A 16,817-nucleotide genomic window follows, 5' to 3' on the forward strand; every position below is an offset into this window, starting at 1 on the left:
AGTTTATTCAACTTCTTTGCGGTGCTCTAAATCTCTTATCCAGGATGGCTTTTCTCCAAGCCTATAATGATAATTGCAATCATGCTTATAGCCCTGATTCTGCTTTCTCTGAGAGAGAGAGAGAAAAACAAATAGACCAGTCCGTTATTCTTTACCTACAAGCATTTACTTATAGAAAAATCTAGCGTCTTAAAAGGAGTTTGAATCCCTAATAAAGCACAAGAGATGCTGTGGGGCATTTCAGGATCACGGCCAGGCAAGACACTGAAGTTGAGATTTTCCAAAAAGCTTATCAGAAATAAAAAGGATAGTAAAATGGTTACTTGGGACACCAGGGAGAAGCTGCCAAATGATTTTTCAGTTTGCTCGGTTTTGTTTTTATAGAGAAAAGATGATTAAGGAGGATTTACAGTAAGAGAAGGTAATATAAAATAGATTCCTCAAAAGTAATTCTCTCAATCCCAAGCTTCTCTAGCTGTCCTAAACCTCGGGTGTTTTCTGGAGGTGGGAGTGGGCGGAGCTGGAGGAGGACGAATGAGAGTGGCAAGGAAGAGAAGGCTGTTCTGTGTGGATGGCATTAATTTTGCCCACTACCACAGCTGTGCAGCTGCATGCTGCCCCAGAGTCGTTTTCACATCATGCCCACTTTCTCTTCCTCTGTCGACAGAGAAGCTGGTTCCTATTTGTACCCATCTCAGAGATGCATGGGGAACTATCCCCCCAAAGCCATCCAAAATAAAGCAAGCCCTAGCCTAAAGTAATCGGAGCATCACCTGGAGATGCAAAGATAAATCAATTCTCTCAGTAAAATAAGAGGTTTGAGCAATGATCGCACAGATTCTGCAGAAATGAGTCCCCCCCCCCACCTCCTTCCACTCCCCATGCAATCTCTTTATCTCCCCATTTAGATTTTGGGAGGCTGGTGGGAACATTCAGAGGGATGGAGCTGGGGAAGAGAGGCACTTTCGTTATTTATGAATTAAAACAGATTGAGAGACTTCCAGTGAAAGTTAGTCTTCGAAGGTACGTGCATCATATAGACATACACGCATGAATGTGTGTGTGTGCGCGCGCGCGTGTGTGTGTGTGTGTGTGTGTGTGTGTGTGGTATAAGGACACATAGTCCATGCTACATTTATCTGTCCGGGACAGGCAGTAGATAATCCTAATCTCTTAGACATTTTAAGAGAGAGCATGACCAGATTTTATCACAGATCCCAAATCAGACAAGTTCTCTGATGCACTTTAGGCACATTTGTGGTATTGCAGAGCTTACTTAGTTGGCTGCTGAGCGAAGCTGCCTGCTTTGAGCATTTTGGGCTGGGGCAGTTTTCTTACCTGACGTGGTGGGTGTCGGTGTTGCTTGTTTATTTTTACCCCACAATACCGCACCCTTTTCTTTCTTAACCTCTTTTTACCTGGGCTGGCCCAGCCTGGCTCTGCCTCCTCGCCTGCCTCCCTCGTCCCGCCCTGTCTCTCCCACACCAGGGAACCTGTGTTAGTGTTTTGAATCTCTACTTTGCTCTAGCAGGGAAACCAGACAGATTAGGAGCTAAAGCACATTTGACTGAAAGACAGCTCTTTGCTTTCTTCTTCTGCTGCTTCCCCTTCCTCTTTTCCCAAAGAGACATGTAAACACATGTATTTTCCTGTTTAAATTTAGCGAATTGGTCCTCTGCCTGTGCCTTGATTTAGCTATTGGGCTGAGCCTTGCTCCTCCCTTCCCTACTCGGATAGGAGCCACAGGGATCTGGAGCTCGAGCTTCCAAATTGAGCTGGCCTCAGGCCAGGTGACCTTTTCTTTGTAAGTTTCTTTCCTAAACAGAGTTGGGGGGGGGCGGGGAGCTGGGATCTTTTTGGTGTTGTTGGGGGGGTGGTTAGTGAGGAAAGGAAGAGGGTGGAAGAGAGTAAAGGGCTGTTGTTAAACAGTTTCTTACCGTAAGAGGGAGTTCAGACCTAGATCTTTCCAGTTAATCACACAACAAACTTAGCTCATCGCAATAAAAAGCTGCTCAGAGCCGACTGGTTCTTTTAGGCACTGAGTCGGAACAGGCTTCTCTCAGCCAGGCATCTTGCTCGTCCAGTGGGATCCGCCAGCGCGTCCGGCAGCACCATGTGGGGGACCAAACTTCTGCCAGTCCTGCTGCTGCAGCATGTCCTCCTACATCTGCTTCTGCTTCCCATCGCCATCCCCTATGCAGGTTAGTCTTCCCTTCTTCTTCATCATTAGTCTTCTTTTAACTCTCTCCTGCTAACCTTTCCTTTCCCTAACACCCTCTTCACCCCATCCCCAGCATCCTTTCTTAACTCAGTGTGTGGCATGTTTTTTTTTTTTTTAAGAAAAACATCTTGTGGTGCTTTCTTTTGATATTCTTTTTTTTCTGTTTGCAAAGCATTTACAATGATAATTAACATCCCCTGAATGTGTCCTCCACCCCAGCCCCAGCCCGGTTCCCCCTGAGCCTCCTAGTTGTGGTCTGTGGGACAGAAATGAAGTGTTAACCCTGGCTGGAATTTTGCTGGTTTGGACAAGTTTAAAGCTGAACAGAAGGTCTGGTCTTGAAGAAGGGAGAGTGACTGTCAGTACAGCAGGGACTCCTTGCTTTCCAGAGGATAATTTTCCATGACATTCTGCACCCCCACATCACTCAGTCAACCTTCAGGGCTAAATGATGACTTTATACAGGTTTTCATTTGGAGGAGGCAGGTTAAACTCTGGGTATATGCATGTTATAAAAATGAAAGAGAAAGCCTCTCTTGAAATCTCATTCTCTCTGGGTATGGATGCCTGCCCTTTGAAACTACAGTGCAAGGGAGACACAAACTGTGTGACTCTGATTACAGCTGCCGAATGCCTCCTTTCAGTCTTCCATTTTCTCCCCCGAATTTACAGGTTGGGAAGGAACTGCTGGTGAGTTCAAACTACCTTCCTGGAACGGTAGAGATTCCATATGCTGCTTTGGGAAGTTTTCTGTTGTTATCAGGGCAAGAGGAAACATCTGTATTTGTTTGTATTATCATTGTAGTGGCTGAGATGCCAGTGGGAGAAGGTAGTGAGCACCATGGGTAGGCACGAGGGAAAAAAAGAATAGAACAAATGCCCACATGGTAGACATGGCCTTTTCATGATATAAACCAGAGGACTGGCCATATCTTTGGAGATAAGCTAAATATGAAATTTATCAGAGCTCTGATCTAGTTTCTGATGTAATACCCGGGTTGAAAACATCAAGAATTTGCTAAATGACAAGGTAAAGCATTTGACCCACCTGGCTTTCTTCTATTTTGTGAAGTGGTCCTTGTGAAAAAAACAAAAACAAAAACAAAAACAAAAAAACAGTGTGCAGGAAGGACCAGTTTGAAAACATTTAGGTATGATTTCCAAAGAGGTACAAAAGAAGTCAGTTCAATCAGGCAGGTTATCATGCTTGAGGTGTGTCATGCTAAAATGAACTCTCGTAAGGCATTGCTGATTTCAGGGGATTTTGAGCATAAATTGAAAACATGGCTAATATTTGGAGAGCTTTCATTTTTAAAGATTCAAATGTTGATGGTCTGAAGTATAATATGGTTACCTGAAATCATCTGTTCTAATGCGAAGGAAACACAATGTGGAAAACCCAAACGGGAGATCACCCATAGACAACGTCTATTTGTTTTTGGCATGCATTACGAAGTTTTGGCAGTAGATATACATTTGTAATTATATTTCACTTTGGCTAATGTTGAAATGACTGCGTTTCCTGAGTATAGGGAGAATGCAGCCCAAGAGTGTGCTGGCAGGCAAGGCGAGGCCAATTGGGAATTACAGATATGCTGTGAATAAATCCTGAAGTGGATAATGCAAAAATTGTCATCAAAAGAGGGTCTGGCTTAGTTTGGGTGGCAAGTTTATTTTGACAGTTGTTTTGTTTTTTTTTTGTTTTTGTTTTTGTTTTTTTAAATAACATTCTCCAAAATGGAGAACGCAGATAGTCCTCTTAGAACATACAAAGTTTATCCTTTTTTATATCATCTGACATTGAACATTTAGAGTTTTGTTGTTAATTGCTTTGGTTATACTTTTAGGTTTATCCTATGAGTCTATACTTGTACATATTTAAAATAATACAATGTTAGAAAAGAAGTGGATACTATAATGAGGTGACAACCAATTATAAGCAGAATGTATTATGGAGATCATTTATTGCAACGTTTCTTAAGAAATATGCAATAAAGTGGATTCAAGCCATCCTTACAGGAGTTGTCTACACAGAATTACCCCCTATCCACTTCCACCTATACTGGAAACAGATATCCAATCCCCTGAAACAAAAGAAGCATTAAGTAAGCATCTCATGTCCAGGAACGTGTGGGATATAAAGATGAACAAATGAGAAAGAAACCTACATTTGCTAAGCAACTGTTATGGACCAAGCTCTAAAAAAGAACTTATTTAACTCTAATAAGATTAGCAGTATTCAACTCATCTTACATGGGGAAATTGAGGTTAACGACCTTAATTATCTTATCATAGTAAAGGGATAGAGTTGAGATTCCTACCCAAATCTATGAGAAGGAAATATGTGCTGTTTTTATTTTCCTTTTATACTGAAGCCAGAAACAGTGAAATCAACTGAAATTGCCTTTTAAAAATCCCTTTTGCTAAGTAATATGTGAAAATCTCTGTGTTAGAAATACTATAATACTATGGTTTAGAGTTCATTTCTAGCTTAAGAAGTTTGGGGGCAATATGGTACCCAAGTTGAGTATGAAAAAAATGGATAATAGCATGATCAGTACCAAAGTCAGGGGAAAACAAAGTGGCCAAAGGCATGGAGGTGAGAAAGTATGAGGACAAGTAACCATGTGGGACTGGTGTACTGAGTACCTGAGGAGGGTAGTATGGCCTGTGATTAAAAAATTAGATAAGGTAGCGTGCATAAGCATGAATGTCGTGCTAAACTATTCTGAACATCTTGGGTAGCAGTTGGAAATTTTAGTGTAGACAAGAGACCCAACTTAAATTGTATTTCAGTGTGGTTGTTTTGGTTGCTGTGTGGAGGGAGAGTTGTTGGCAAAAACAGATGGTCAGGGAAGAGACCAGGAGGAGGAATCTGTGACAATGATATCTTGAACAAGGAAGCTGAATGAAGGTGAAGAAGGGGGAGGCCCTGAATCCCACCTTGACTATCACTTCGTTGTGTAAACCTCTTTGGAAGAGATTATTTTGCTTGCTTCTCAAACACCAACTGGGAAATCCAGGTCCTAGATAAAAGCAATGAAACTGTGAACTAGTATTTATGATTCTTGTCTTTGGGAAGGTTAAAGTCTTCAGTCACAACCGTTCCCTCCATTAATTATTTGTGTACTTTCATCTTAACATCTTGCCATTTCAAGCTGTTAATCACTAATCATGTGGGTAGGTTTCTCAGAATATGTGGAGCCAGATTCCTGCTTCTTTCCACACCCTGCAAATCCTTTCCTTGCATGGTTTTCCTTTGAAGTCAATGGTTAGTCCATACAGAGAAGAAAATATATGAGGTACTGAGAGAAATGAGTGTGAGGCCAGGGACCAGAGGGAGAAATGTGTCTTTCTTCATGCACCTTGATACATTTGACCCTACTTTCTGTTTGTAGGTTTTCACTAAGATCCTAATGATTTCAGTTCTAAAACAGGGATTTCAGGTTCTTCAGGAAATATAGCTTCCAGAATGTTTTCCCATACTGGGAGAAGAGGAGAAAGGATTTGTAATTTAAAGTACAAGAAAGCATGACAAAGTTGCAGTGATCTCTCACCCTTTGATTTCATTTCAGTATTTTGTTTATAAACTTCAACTAATAGTCATGCACAAAAAAATAGTAGGGAAAAATCTGATCCAAAGATTTTTTTTTTTTTTTTTAGTTTCTTCCCAAATTAAGTTGGTCTCTTAACTGTTTTCAGTAAAACAATCATCAGTTGTTAATACATATGGAAGAAAAAGTTGAAAGTATTTTCAGAAAAGGGGTTTTATTTAGACATGCTATCTTTTAGACTCCTGTTTTGAATTTTTCCTTTATTGAAGAAGAAATCAGTTTTATAGCTGCCTGGATTACATGATGTACAACGAGCTTGAACTTCACAGTTTTGAGTAATTTGTTACTGACTTAGTAGAAATGATTAAATTATAAAGGAAAGCTTCTAAATCATAAGAAATAAATAGTGAAAAGAGAATCCTGGTATCTGGTTTCCATTGCCTTTGATTAGTTCTGTAGCCCCATACAAGCTTTTCACTCCTATCTATTATCTAGTAAAGGGAAATCATAGATTGATTTGCTTTTCTGAATGTGTTTTGATCTTTAGATGAAAGGTGGTGATGGAAAAACTTATCAGCAAGCAAGAGTTAGACTACTTTTATGAGGTATAGTCACACATTAACACATCTCAATAGGTCAACTGAGGATCTGTAGAATTAAACACAACCAACAATCCCACAGAGACCTCTTTTCTCTATAGTAGCCCTCAGTACTTGCCTTCATAGTGCACGGTATTGACCCAAGAAACCAGAGCATCCACAAGGGGTTCAATTTTATTTGATAATTAGTAAAATGCATATCTGAATTTAATGTTTGCCTCAGACTTTTAAAATTTAGTTTTATGCTCTCTTCTCACATTTAGATATGTATAATAAACATATTAATCATCAGGCTTATTTTATTTCATTTTTTTTATTATGTCCAGTTAGCCACTGTATAGTACATCATTAGTTTTTGATGTAGTGTTCAGTGATTCCTTAATTGCGTGTAACACCCAGTGCTCTATATTTTTAGTTAACTGAATCTGATAATTAGTAAAATACATATCTGAATTTAATGTTTGCCTCAGACTTCTAAAATTTAGTTTTATGCCCTTCTCTCACACTTAGCTATGTATAATAAACACATTATTCATCAGGCCAATTTTAATTCTATATTTTTAATTAACTGAATTTATTTGAGAAATATATAATCCATATATCTATATATCTATATCTATATCTATATCTATATCTATATCTATATCTATATATATATATATATATATATAACTTCCATTTTAGTCAACAGTTTTATTTAATAGATTTTCGGCATCCATAAGCTGTTTGTTTCTAAGAAATATTCCAATTTATATAGGAAATCAAATGATTATTATTCTGTGAAACATTTCACAGCACTTAAGAAATGGTGCACTACGGTCAAAGGAAGAAACTCCTAATGGAGAGACATATCTCCCATTAACATGGTTCTGTGGCAGAAACCAAAATGTGAAAAGAATTATACCACTTTGCCTGGGAGAATAACAATTTCTTCTCTATGCCAGAAATTAAAGAATGGAATTTCAAAAACAAAGCTAAACCTTTGCATATTTATAACTTTTTAATCTGAATTAATTTCCAAATATTTACTTAATAATTATAATTTAAATAGCTTCAAATACAACTTTTATTTTGTAGACTGACTCATTGGTATATTGGCATTTTAGGTAATTAAACAAAGTCATTTGGCAAGTCGGTAAGAATGCCAGAATTATTATCTGTCTGCCAACGTTATGCAAGGCATTTGCTCCGCACTCAATAAATAACATGTTGATAGATTATTTGGTTGAATGAATTTCTATGTTAAAATGTCTTTTAAATTATATCTGTTGTACCATGGCCATTCCATCTTGTAGGGCAAAGAAAAGTTAAAAATGAAAACATTATTACAGAAATTAGTACCAGTCTTTTGGGAATTATGCTTTGGAGTTTTACAGAGAACCAGAAATTTAGAGGACTTCATGTTTTCTCGTATTTATTGTGGACTTCAGGTTAGGATAGACATTAATGAATAGTATCTGCATGTTTAATAAACCAACTGGAGCCAGTGGTTGCTGGCAAACTTGAGAGTATGATGCCATTGTTTGTACCTCACTCTGCTAGCCATATTTCCAAATTTTCTGCACAAAAATTTTCACCCTCTTTTCTTGGCACATTTACTACATATAAAAACCAGGAATGTATTTCCTGTTCTACCATCCAAATTTCTTCTCTACTGATAGCTCTGAACCGGATCTTCAGAAAATATTTAAAAGCCGTATTTCTACATACTTAGAATTCTTAAAAAAATAGATGGCATCATGAGTGTTTAAGAGTGGGGGCTGGGGGTTCTGAAGTGAGGCAGCTGGGTTTCAGTTGAGGTTTGCTAAATAGGCAATTGATTTTTCCTTGTGTCTTGGTTTCTTCATCTTAAAAATAAATATATTATTACTGCCTTTGTCACAGGGTTTTCAAAAGAACTGGCAGGCAGAGGAGAGGCACAATCACGCCCATCCTTATTGCATTGTACAATAGGTCTCTTAGACATTTTGATTCTCATGGTGAAGATAGTGACTATTAGAAACTAGGTAACTTTGGGCACACTGAGGATGAAGAAGTAGTTCTTGATCCTTTAAAGTCATCTATAAGATTAAGTCCTTCAGGATGTTCTAGTTCTGTTTTTCATGTTTTTAATAGGAGGCTTCATGCTATCTAGGGGCCTTGTAGAATACTCTCATGAAGAAAAATGATATTGCTACATTAAAGCTTGAAGTTTTACATACATTTGATTTATAGCATTTGGCTTGATTTCAAGGCAAACAATTCAGTGATACTTAAGAAATAGTGCCCCCAAACACAGAAAACACTTCTGTAGGAAATGAGAAGGGCTAAAATATGAATAATATGAAATACTTTAAAGAAAGCCAGAAGAATTTATCCATTGCACCATTTTTAGTGAGAAGTTTCTCACATGTAATTGAATTGACTTATCTAATTAATACTATAACTTACATAAGGACCAACTGTAGAAGGAAAATGACAAATTTAATTATAAAGCATGATATGATATGCCTGGGCATTTGCTTTCATACTGTTTGGAGAATATCATGTCATTTATTTCTTTAGAGTGAACTCTGTCCTAATTTTTAAAAGCATATTTCATTTTAAAGAATGTAGATGAGTGACCCTACATGACAAGTTCTTTATTCTTCACTGATTACAATATTCCTCTCTTGCTCTTAACTATCTGAGAGTATCAATCCCCACCTCACTTCACCCCCAACCCCTGGAGATCTAGTATGTTGTCAGATGAAATCACTATCTTATGGATGATCCTTAAGGACATTTTTTTCTATATGAGCCTTAAAAGCATTTCCTCCATTTTTTAAAAAAAATTATTATTATTAATAGAAGGACAGAAGAAAAGAAGAAACACACTTCATGAATTCAAAAAGTCAGCAAAGACTACTCTAATTAAAGAAGACCCATTACTGAAGATAAAAACAAAAAAAATGAACACTGCAGACCAATGTGCCAATAGATGTATTAGGAATAAAGGACTTCCATTCACTTGCAAGTAAGTTGCTTCATTTTGTTCTTAGGATAACTTTCCAAATATAGCATCTACTAATTATCATCATCGGGTTTTTTTTTTTTTTTCCTTTGCATTCAGTGTAATTTGCCCTTAAAGTATAAGCTTGACTTTAGTTTTAACTCATTATAACAGAATATGTAGCTCTTAGTTGATGGAAATATGAGTAAGGGAAAGCACATAAATGGTATGTTTCAGAACCCAGAGTGTCTTTGGTTATGGAATTTGTGTTTTCTCACCTTATGAACAGTTGAACTTTAGAAACTAAAATTCCATTAGATTGCCTTTTATCCAATATTTTAAAATATTCTATTCAGAATAAATTTTTTTTTTCTTGGAAGAGGAGTGGAGGAATTTTCAGAATAAGTTGGGCCAGAGCCAGAATTTACTGCAACTTACATCATTGTCTTTAGGGATTTAAATAAAAGGTGTTGAGAGAATTAGATAAAAAAGTAGAGGGATTGGTGTCAGCAGCAAAGGCTGTTCAAAAGGAGCTGGGCTAGTGATGATGAAGTTTTAGGTGAAAAGTGACAGAGAAATCCGAAGAGGCATGAGGGGATTCAAATGGAGGGTTTTCTTATCATTTGAAATTCCCTGTGCGACCTCACAGGGAAGAATTCCTTCCTCCTTTGCCACTGATCCCAAGGATAAAACATGGGAGTTTTGGACCATGAAGGAGGCAATCGCCACTCTGAATGGCTTTCTGAATTGCCAGAAGAAAATGCATTTCCTCATTCTTCATAAACATTCCCATCCCCTCATTTACTTTATACCCGTTTATTCCTTATTTCATTCTATTTTTTACAGGACTGTGAATGATACCCTGTCCGTTTTAAATTCTACTCTACTGCATTTGGACAGTGACATGTAATGTGGACACAGATTTTAGTAATGCCATGGCAAGCAATCCTAATCTCATCCTACCTTTTTCAGAGAAATGAGTGTTACGGGCCTCGGGGAAAGGACGTGGTCAGAGAAGGTCCTCGACAGATGTAGCGGAGGACAGACTAACTCCTTTCTATTCATTTACAACTCCTCTGGAAATATTTTTATTGCCAAACTGTCACTTTCAGGGAGATATTTCCTGACAAGGGGAGTGGGGAATTGACTTTGCAAGTATATTCCTATGATAATTCTGTTTCTTTCCCTGATTTTCCTGCCTTGAGATTATTAAAAGTAAATTAGAGAAAACTACTCTCAATCAACATCATAGCTGTGCAGATTTATGGCGATGTTCTCACAATTGATGGGGTTAGATTTATTATATTTTCCCCTCATGGGCTTGGGAAGGTGGGGCAAGGGAAATGGGAGAACCTCATCTTATTATTTAACTCTGAATCTGAAAATACACTCTCCTGAATCCATGAGTAAGGAAAGCATTACTACTTCCAATTTTCACATTAGTCAGCCTTATTTCTAGAAAACAAAACAAAACAAAACAAAACAAAACAAAAACCTTTCCCTATGTTTTATTTAGGAGGAACTAAGATGATTTTGCTGCATTAGAGAACACGTGACCTGATTAAAAATCTTTACATACACCATGTATATGAGGTTTCATACTCTCCTACTATATTCTGGTTTCGTTACATTTAGCCTTCAAGTTTATTGCAAACTGTGCAGAAAACCACATGCATAATACCTTTGTACAGAGAGAATTCTTCTGCACAGATATGTGTCATCCTTCTCACTTGTCTATCCCAAATTTATATGCACATGTGTTTGCAGTGACTAATACATTGGTTGTTCAGAATTGAATGGACATACTGTGATACTCTGAAATTACATTCTTAATGAATTAAAGGATCTTTTTGCAGGCTTGTTATATGGACTAGAATCATTGAAAGACAATGGCAAATACACAAAAATGCTTGGAAAATACCAGCAATGCTATGTGAAAGCATATGTGATTCAGTGGGTACAGGGTGGAACATTCTCAAACATGATCTCCTCCTGAGAAGGTATCAACAATATTGATTTTACAGAGATCGAAGTTCTTTTTTGCTGGGTAGGGAAGATGATCAGAATGCCTCATTCTAAGCTCCTCAGAAAATTGCTATCCATACTTGACTCAAGAGAAGAAAATATGAGGCTTTTTTCCTCCACCCATGACTGAGTAGCTGGCACTGGAATTGCCTTCCTGCCATAAACAACTAGAAACCTAGACAAAATAAATTATTGAAAGCAATATGATAATTAAAATAAGGATAAGATGAAGACTCCTAAAGTCAAACTTAAAAGAAGATGCAACTCTAGGATCTGACTGTTTGGATACAGTCTATTTGGAGGTATAAAGTGATTCAAGGAAACACTTTTCTGAGAGAATATGGCATTGTAATGGAATGAGCGAAAAGGGTGAAGTCAAGTCAGCAAACGGGAAACTGGGTTACCCACTTGTCAGATGGAATCGCCTGTGTATTCACAGAGGCAAATCTTGCATGTTCCTGATGGGACTCATGAGTTACCTCCAAGGCATTCTCATGTCAAAGCCATATTATCCATAGAAGAGTAGTTTATATATGTGTACGCAAATTTCTTTTAATGTAAAGTTAAGTGGCAACTGTAACTTTAAGATTTGGTTTTAGATGTTTGTTTAGTTTTTATTAACATGTGCTCTTTCTCTAATAACTGTGCATTCAAAGTCATTTAACACCCCCCCACATGCTACAATAGCATAATAGAGAATTTAACATGTATTGCATAAGCTACAGTCCACCAGATCAAAATTCAAGTCTATTATTAGCCAATCCTCTCTTAAGTTATCTGCCGCCACTGCAAAATACACTTTTGTGATTTGCTCTTAATTATGATTTCAGCTGTAAGATGTTCTTGTAGGTAGATATTTCAAAATATCGATGTGTAAGTCAAAGCTCAAAGTTTATGCATATAATTTTTTGAAGTTATTTGGCTATAGAATAAAATGTACTATATAAAAATATGAGATCATAGGTAAAATGTTTTAAATAATTTTATAGCATATTTTTATCTTTCATAAAAGTTATTTCCCCTTATTTAAAATTTGGCAGATTACTAAGAAATAAGTGACTAGCTTGGAATATCTAAAGTTATAAGAAAACTATGTGTTCCTAAAAGATATTATAAGGAGTAGAAGTGAAAAATCCTTATTCTTAGAAAATCTGTATTTCTTTTAATTAGATAGTTGTACATGGTGGCATTGTAATTAGCACAAACATAGAGAGAAGGAGTTTTGATATCATTTCTTAAAAGCAGGTAAACAGGTCAGAACTCCCACTTCATTTTCTACATTCTAAGACATGGTAACGTTTAATATGTTGAAAATTTTATCAAGTTCAAGTTCTTTACTACCATCAGTTAAGGGTTTTTTTCTACTTACAATTTTGTTTAGAAAGACTTTTTTAGTGAACAAAACCCAATATAATACTTAGCTATAGGAATGATGACTGTAGAAGTGACACATTTTCGTAATTTTCTGCAAGATAGATGTATCAAGAGCATATGCAATGTGATATTAATAGATTTTTAAAATTAAAAATGCCTATGCAATTAAGTCTATTTAGGAAACATTGCTTTACATAAACACTTACCCTGATAGTAAGCTTTTCATAGCCTTTATCAAGCTTCCATGCTTTTAGCTCACCAAGAAAGGATATAATAGGCAAAATTTTCCAGACATTTGATTTCAGATCCCTTTTGCTAGGAGAATATCCTGGATGGTGATTTTTCTAATTCATTTTAGGAAATGTCATTTTAGAGTGTACTTTACACAATTACAAACTTTGAAAATTAATCATGATATTGCAGATACAATCATTTGTATATAACTACAAACAAAATCTTCCCACTTTCTGCATACTTACAAAAAAAGTCTTCAGAAATAATCCAAGCAGTTGTGTCATATATTGATTTTGCCTGACTTCATTTTTCTAGACATCATTTAGAATAACATGAGAACTTTCCACATAGTATTCTGATATTTAAATCTACATGTATGAAAACTTAATTTTGTTCTTTCTTATTTGGCCATCAAAATGGTAGGTTCAAAAATCACTCAGGTTTTTATTATGCATATATAACCATGTGTCTTTTTATATCGCCCTCCTTGGTTAAACCATGTGCCCCTTCTTTAAAAACTGTATAAATAGTAGTATTCCTTCTTTTCATTTAGATATTTTTTTCAGGGCCTTTGTTTTTGATAAAGCAAGGAAAAGATGCCTCTGGTTCCCTTTCAATAGCATGACAAGTGGCGTGAAAAAAGACTTTGGTCATGAATTCGACCTCTATGAAAACAAAGGTAACTGGCTTCTCCCTAAGCATTTCATAACAAAATAACGCATAAAATATATGTAATTTCCTGCCACAGTGCTCTTTATCACTAATTTTTCTATTATAGGTGGATCTGTTATGCGGTCAGTTCTTCCATTAAGACAGAAGATACTAGTGTCTTAACTATTTTCAATATGGTATTTTAAAGAGAGCATTTCCCAAACTTTCCGTAATTAGATTGCCCCTCCCTCTTTATTTATTTCTAGGAGCATCTCTTAGAACTGATGTTGTCCATGTTCATTTTAGAAAGTGCCACCTTAAATTAATAGTTTAACAAACCTTATATTATAGTACATTTTGAGCATTTTATTACATAGCATTTTAAATGTTAACAACTTTGGGTAACTAATCTGTCATAGTGGTGATTGCTGATGATAAAATGTGGAGATTTTGAAATACTAGTTGTGCCTTTTCCTAATTATATACTTTAAAAATCTTTAAAGAAGAACTGAGATCATATTATTTGTTAATGTGTCTATTTTGTTTATCTGATACTATATTCACTTTGATCCAAAGCAGAATTATATCAGTGAAATAATTGGAGAATGTTAAATAAATATGAGCTTTGCAAAATAAATCTCTTATCATGCAAAATAATAATTATGGATTGTATTTATGATAATAGTATTTATTTCAATTTTAGTGTGTTCTTAAATCGTGTTGTCATTAAATTTGAGTATTTGGTAATATACACAGATATTTCCTTGTTAAGAGGGTAGACACTGAAAGTAAATTAGGATTAATTTATGGTAGAAAATAAGATGATCTTAAAAAAAAGAAAATAAGATGATTTCTATATACCACAATAATTCTACAAATCCTAAACATAATTTATAATCTAGTATAACACCATTTTGTAATCTTCTAGGTTGCTAGCAACTGTATATACTATTATTTGATAGGAATATATAGCTTGTTTAAATTTAATTGCTCTATAGTTTGCAGCTGAAAAGTTAGCAAAAATATAGAAAATAATAATCAACACAATACAACTATCACTTAGACATATACATACATGCATATATAAAAAGCTATACAATTTTATTGAGATAAAGACAAGTCAGTTATTCTTATTATCTTAAAGTAACTCTTTGAATTGAATAGATTTTACAAATTACTTATCATTTTTAACATTATCTTAAAATGGTCTGTATATTTAAGCATATCATTCTGTCAAATTAAATTTGCCTGGCCTGTTGTGTATACTGACTTATCTACAATAAGTACATAGACTAATCTCTGTTGTTATGGTAGAATATACTCACAAAATTAAAACCTCTCAGTAGTCTTGTTTTGTTTTGTTTTGTATTATTCTGAAATGTACTATTTTGAAAATAGTAGAAACTGTAGGCAAGAAATGTCAGTTTGATTTGAGAGATCTTATAAACATTAATTACCTGAAGATTTGGATGGAATTTTCTTTTTCTTTTTAAATATATAACCGCATATGTTACACATAGTTATAAATTTTTTCTCTGCTTTCTTCTGATAGACTACATTAGAAACTGCATCATTGGTAAAGGAGGTAGCTACAAGGGAACGGTATCTATCACTAAGAGTGGCATCAAATGCCAGCCCTGGAATTCCATGATCCCACATGAACACAGGTAAGAAAAGCATGAAAAAAAGAGCGTAGAGACTTTTTTTTAATATGTGTGTTAGCAATTTCATGTGAGTCCTTCAGAATAATCCTACAGTTCTATAATAACAGCCAATTTTGATGAATTGCATTAAGCCAAGGCTTATGTGAATTTATGACTGAGATTCAAAGATGAATAAATTAATCATTAAGATGAGGCCTAAGAGTCTCTTACCTCAAAAATGTCAGCTTATACATCTTGGTGTTGGTGAGGAAGTAATGAAAACATGATTTAAAAAAAAAAAAAAAAAAGATTTTTCCCCTCCTCTCTTTGCCTTCCAGAAGGTACAGCTCTCTGCAGCTGTAGTGGAGAGGCTGACTGTGATATAAATATGATAGATCAGATTCTGACCTGACCCAGGGCCTGACTGTTCTTTAACCATGGTGGTACACAATCTTGGCTACATATTAAAATCACCTGCTATGAGCCCTTAACAAATCTCACCACCCAGGCATAAACACAGGCCGATTACATTAGAATCTTTTAGGGGAATAACCCAGGCACTGGGTTTTTTTGTTTGTTTGTTTTTGTTTTTTGTTTTTTGTTTTTTTAAAGCTCCCTAGATGATTCCAAAGTACAGCCAAAATTGAGAACTTCTGCTAATAACTCATGCCAGAGATTGACCAGCTTTCCCTTTTCACCTATTGCCTAATGACTGGAGAAAACTTCTCATTGCTTGGAAATTAAATATCTACACTTCAGAGAAGACTTGTGTTCATTACAACAGATGAATGCTATTTAAAGATGAGTAAACACAGCATCCATAGGCTCATTAGTCTGAGAGTTTTAGTCATCATGGAGGAGAAACATAGATTTCTAATACTCACTGAAGAACTAAATTTAGCCACAGTTTTTCAGGGCTCATTTCACAAATAATTTTGACAGAAACTAAGATAGTTTAAAACAGTTCTCCCTGGTTAGTAAATACATTGGAAGATTTAGTTTACCATGAGCCAAGTACCTTGTAAGCAGTCTATCTTGTTTATCTCATTTAATCCCCCCAAGAACCACATAGCGGGTCGTTTTAGTAATTCTATTTTATATATGGTGAAACTGAAGGAAAAGAGCCTTAGTAACCTTTCAAGGTCATGCACAACTAAGTGCTGTGGCGGAATGTGAGCCCAGCCAGTGTCACTGTATAACCTGTGTTTTTTAACATAAAACAGGGCATGAAACACTGAGCAATAGGACACATGCTGTGACTTGTTTTTGAACCAATGGTGATGACTTTGCATTGATGAATTCATTTTTTTTATTTCATTTCATTCATTTTTGAGGGGCATAATTATGCAAGATGATTTTACTTCTGTAAACAGACATGAGTTAAGTGGCCCGCCCATAAAGAAAAAGAGTTAGTTGCTCCACACTGGGATCAAACCTGTGATCCCGGCCTAATTAACACCAGCTAGTAAATGTCCAAGCTGATCAGTTGTCAGGGTTTTAGTAACAGAAAACAACTAATTTTTTTCCCCAAATTAGTTACTTACA

At 35.8% G+C, this 16,817-nt stretch overlaps 1 protein-coding gene across 3 annotated transcripts in view; it reads left to right on the forward strand.

The window, feature by feature from the left end:
* Nucleotides 1-886: 886 nt before the first annotated feature.
* The window catches only part of HGF (hepatocyte growth factor), an 80,095-nt gene continuing 64,164 nt past the window's right edge, over nucleotides 887-16,817 (forward strand). Inside the window, exons 1-6 of one of the 3 annotated variants that reach the window (XM_040644317.1) lie at nucleotides 887-1,804; nucleotides 2,036-2,201; nucleotides 9,204-9,369; nucleotides 11,202-11,345; nucleotides 13,545-13,657; nucleotides 15,182-15,296. In XM_040644317.1, the coding sequence (XP_040500251.1) occupies nucleotides 2,114-2,201; nucleotides 9,204-9,369; nucleotides 11,202-11,345; nucleotides 13,545-13,657; nucleotides 15,182-15,296 (626 nt within the window). In that variant the 5' untranslated portion in view covers nucleotides 887-1,804; nucleotides 2,036-2,113. The remainder of the gene's footprint in view (nucleotides 1,805-2,035; nucleotides 2,202-9,203; nucleotides 9,370-11,201; nucleotides 11,346-13,544; nucleotides 13,658-15,181; nucleotides 15,297-16,817) is intronic. The other 2 variants (XM_008686185.2, XM_008686184.2) reach the window with 2 other exon arrangements.

This window comes from Ursus maritimus, unplaced genomic scaffold (assembly GCF_017311325.1).
Source record: "Ursus maritimus isolate PB19 unplaced genomic scaffold, ASM1731132v1 scaffold_3, whole genome shotgun sequence".
Lineage (NCBI taxonomy): Eukaryota > Metazoa > Chordata > Mammalia > Carnivora > Ursidae > Ursus > Ursus maritimus.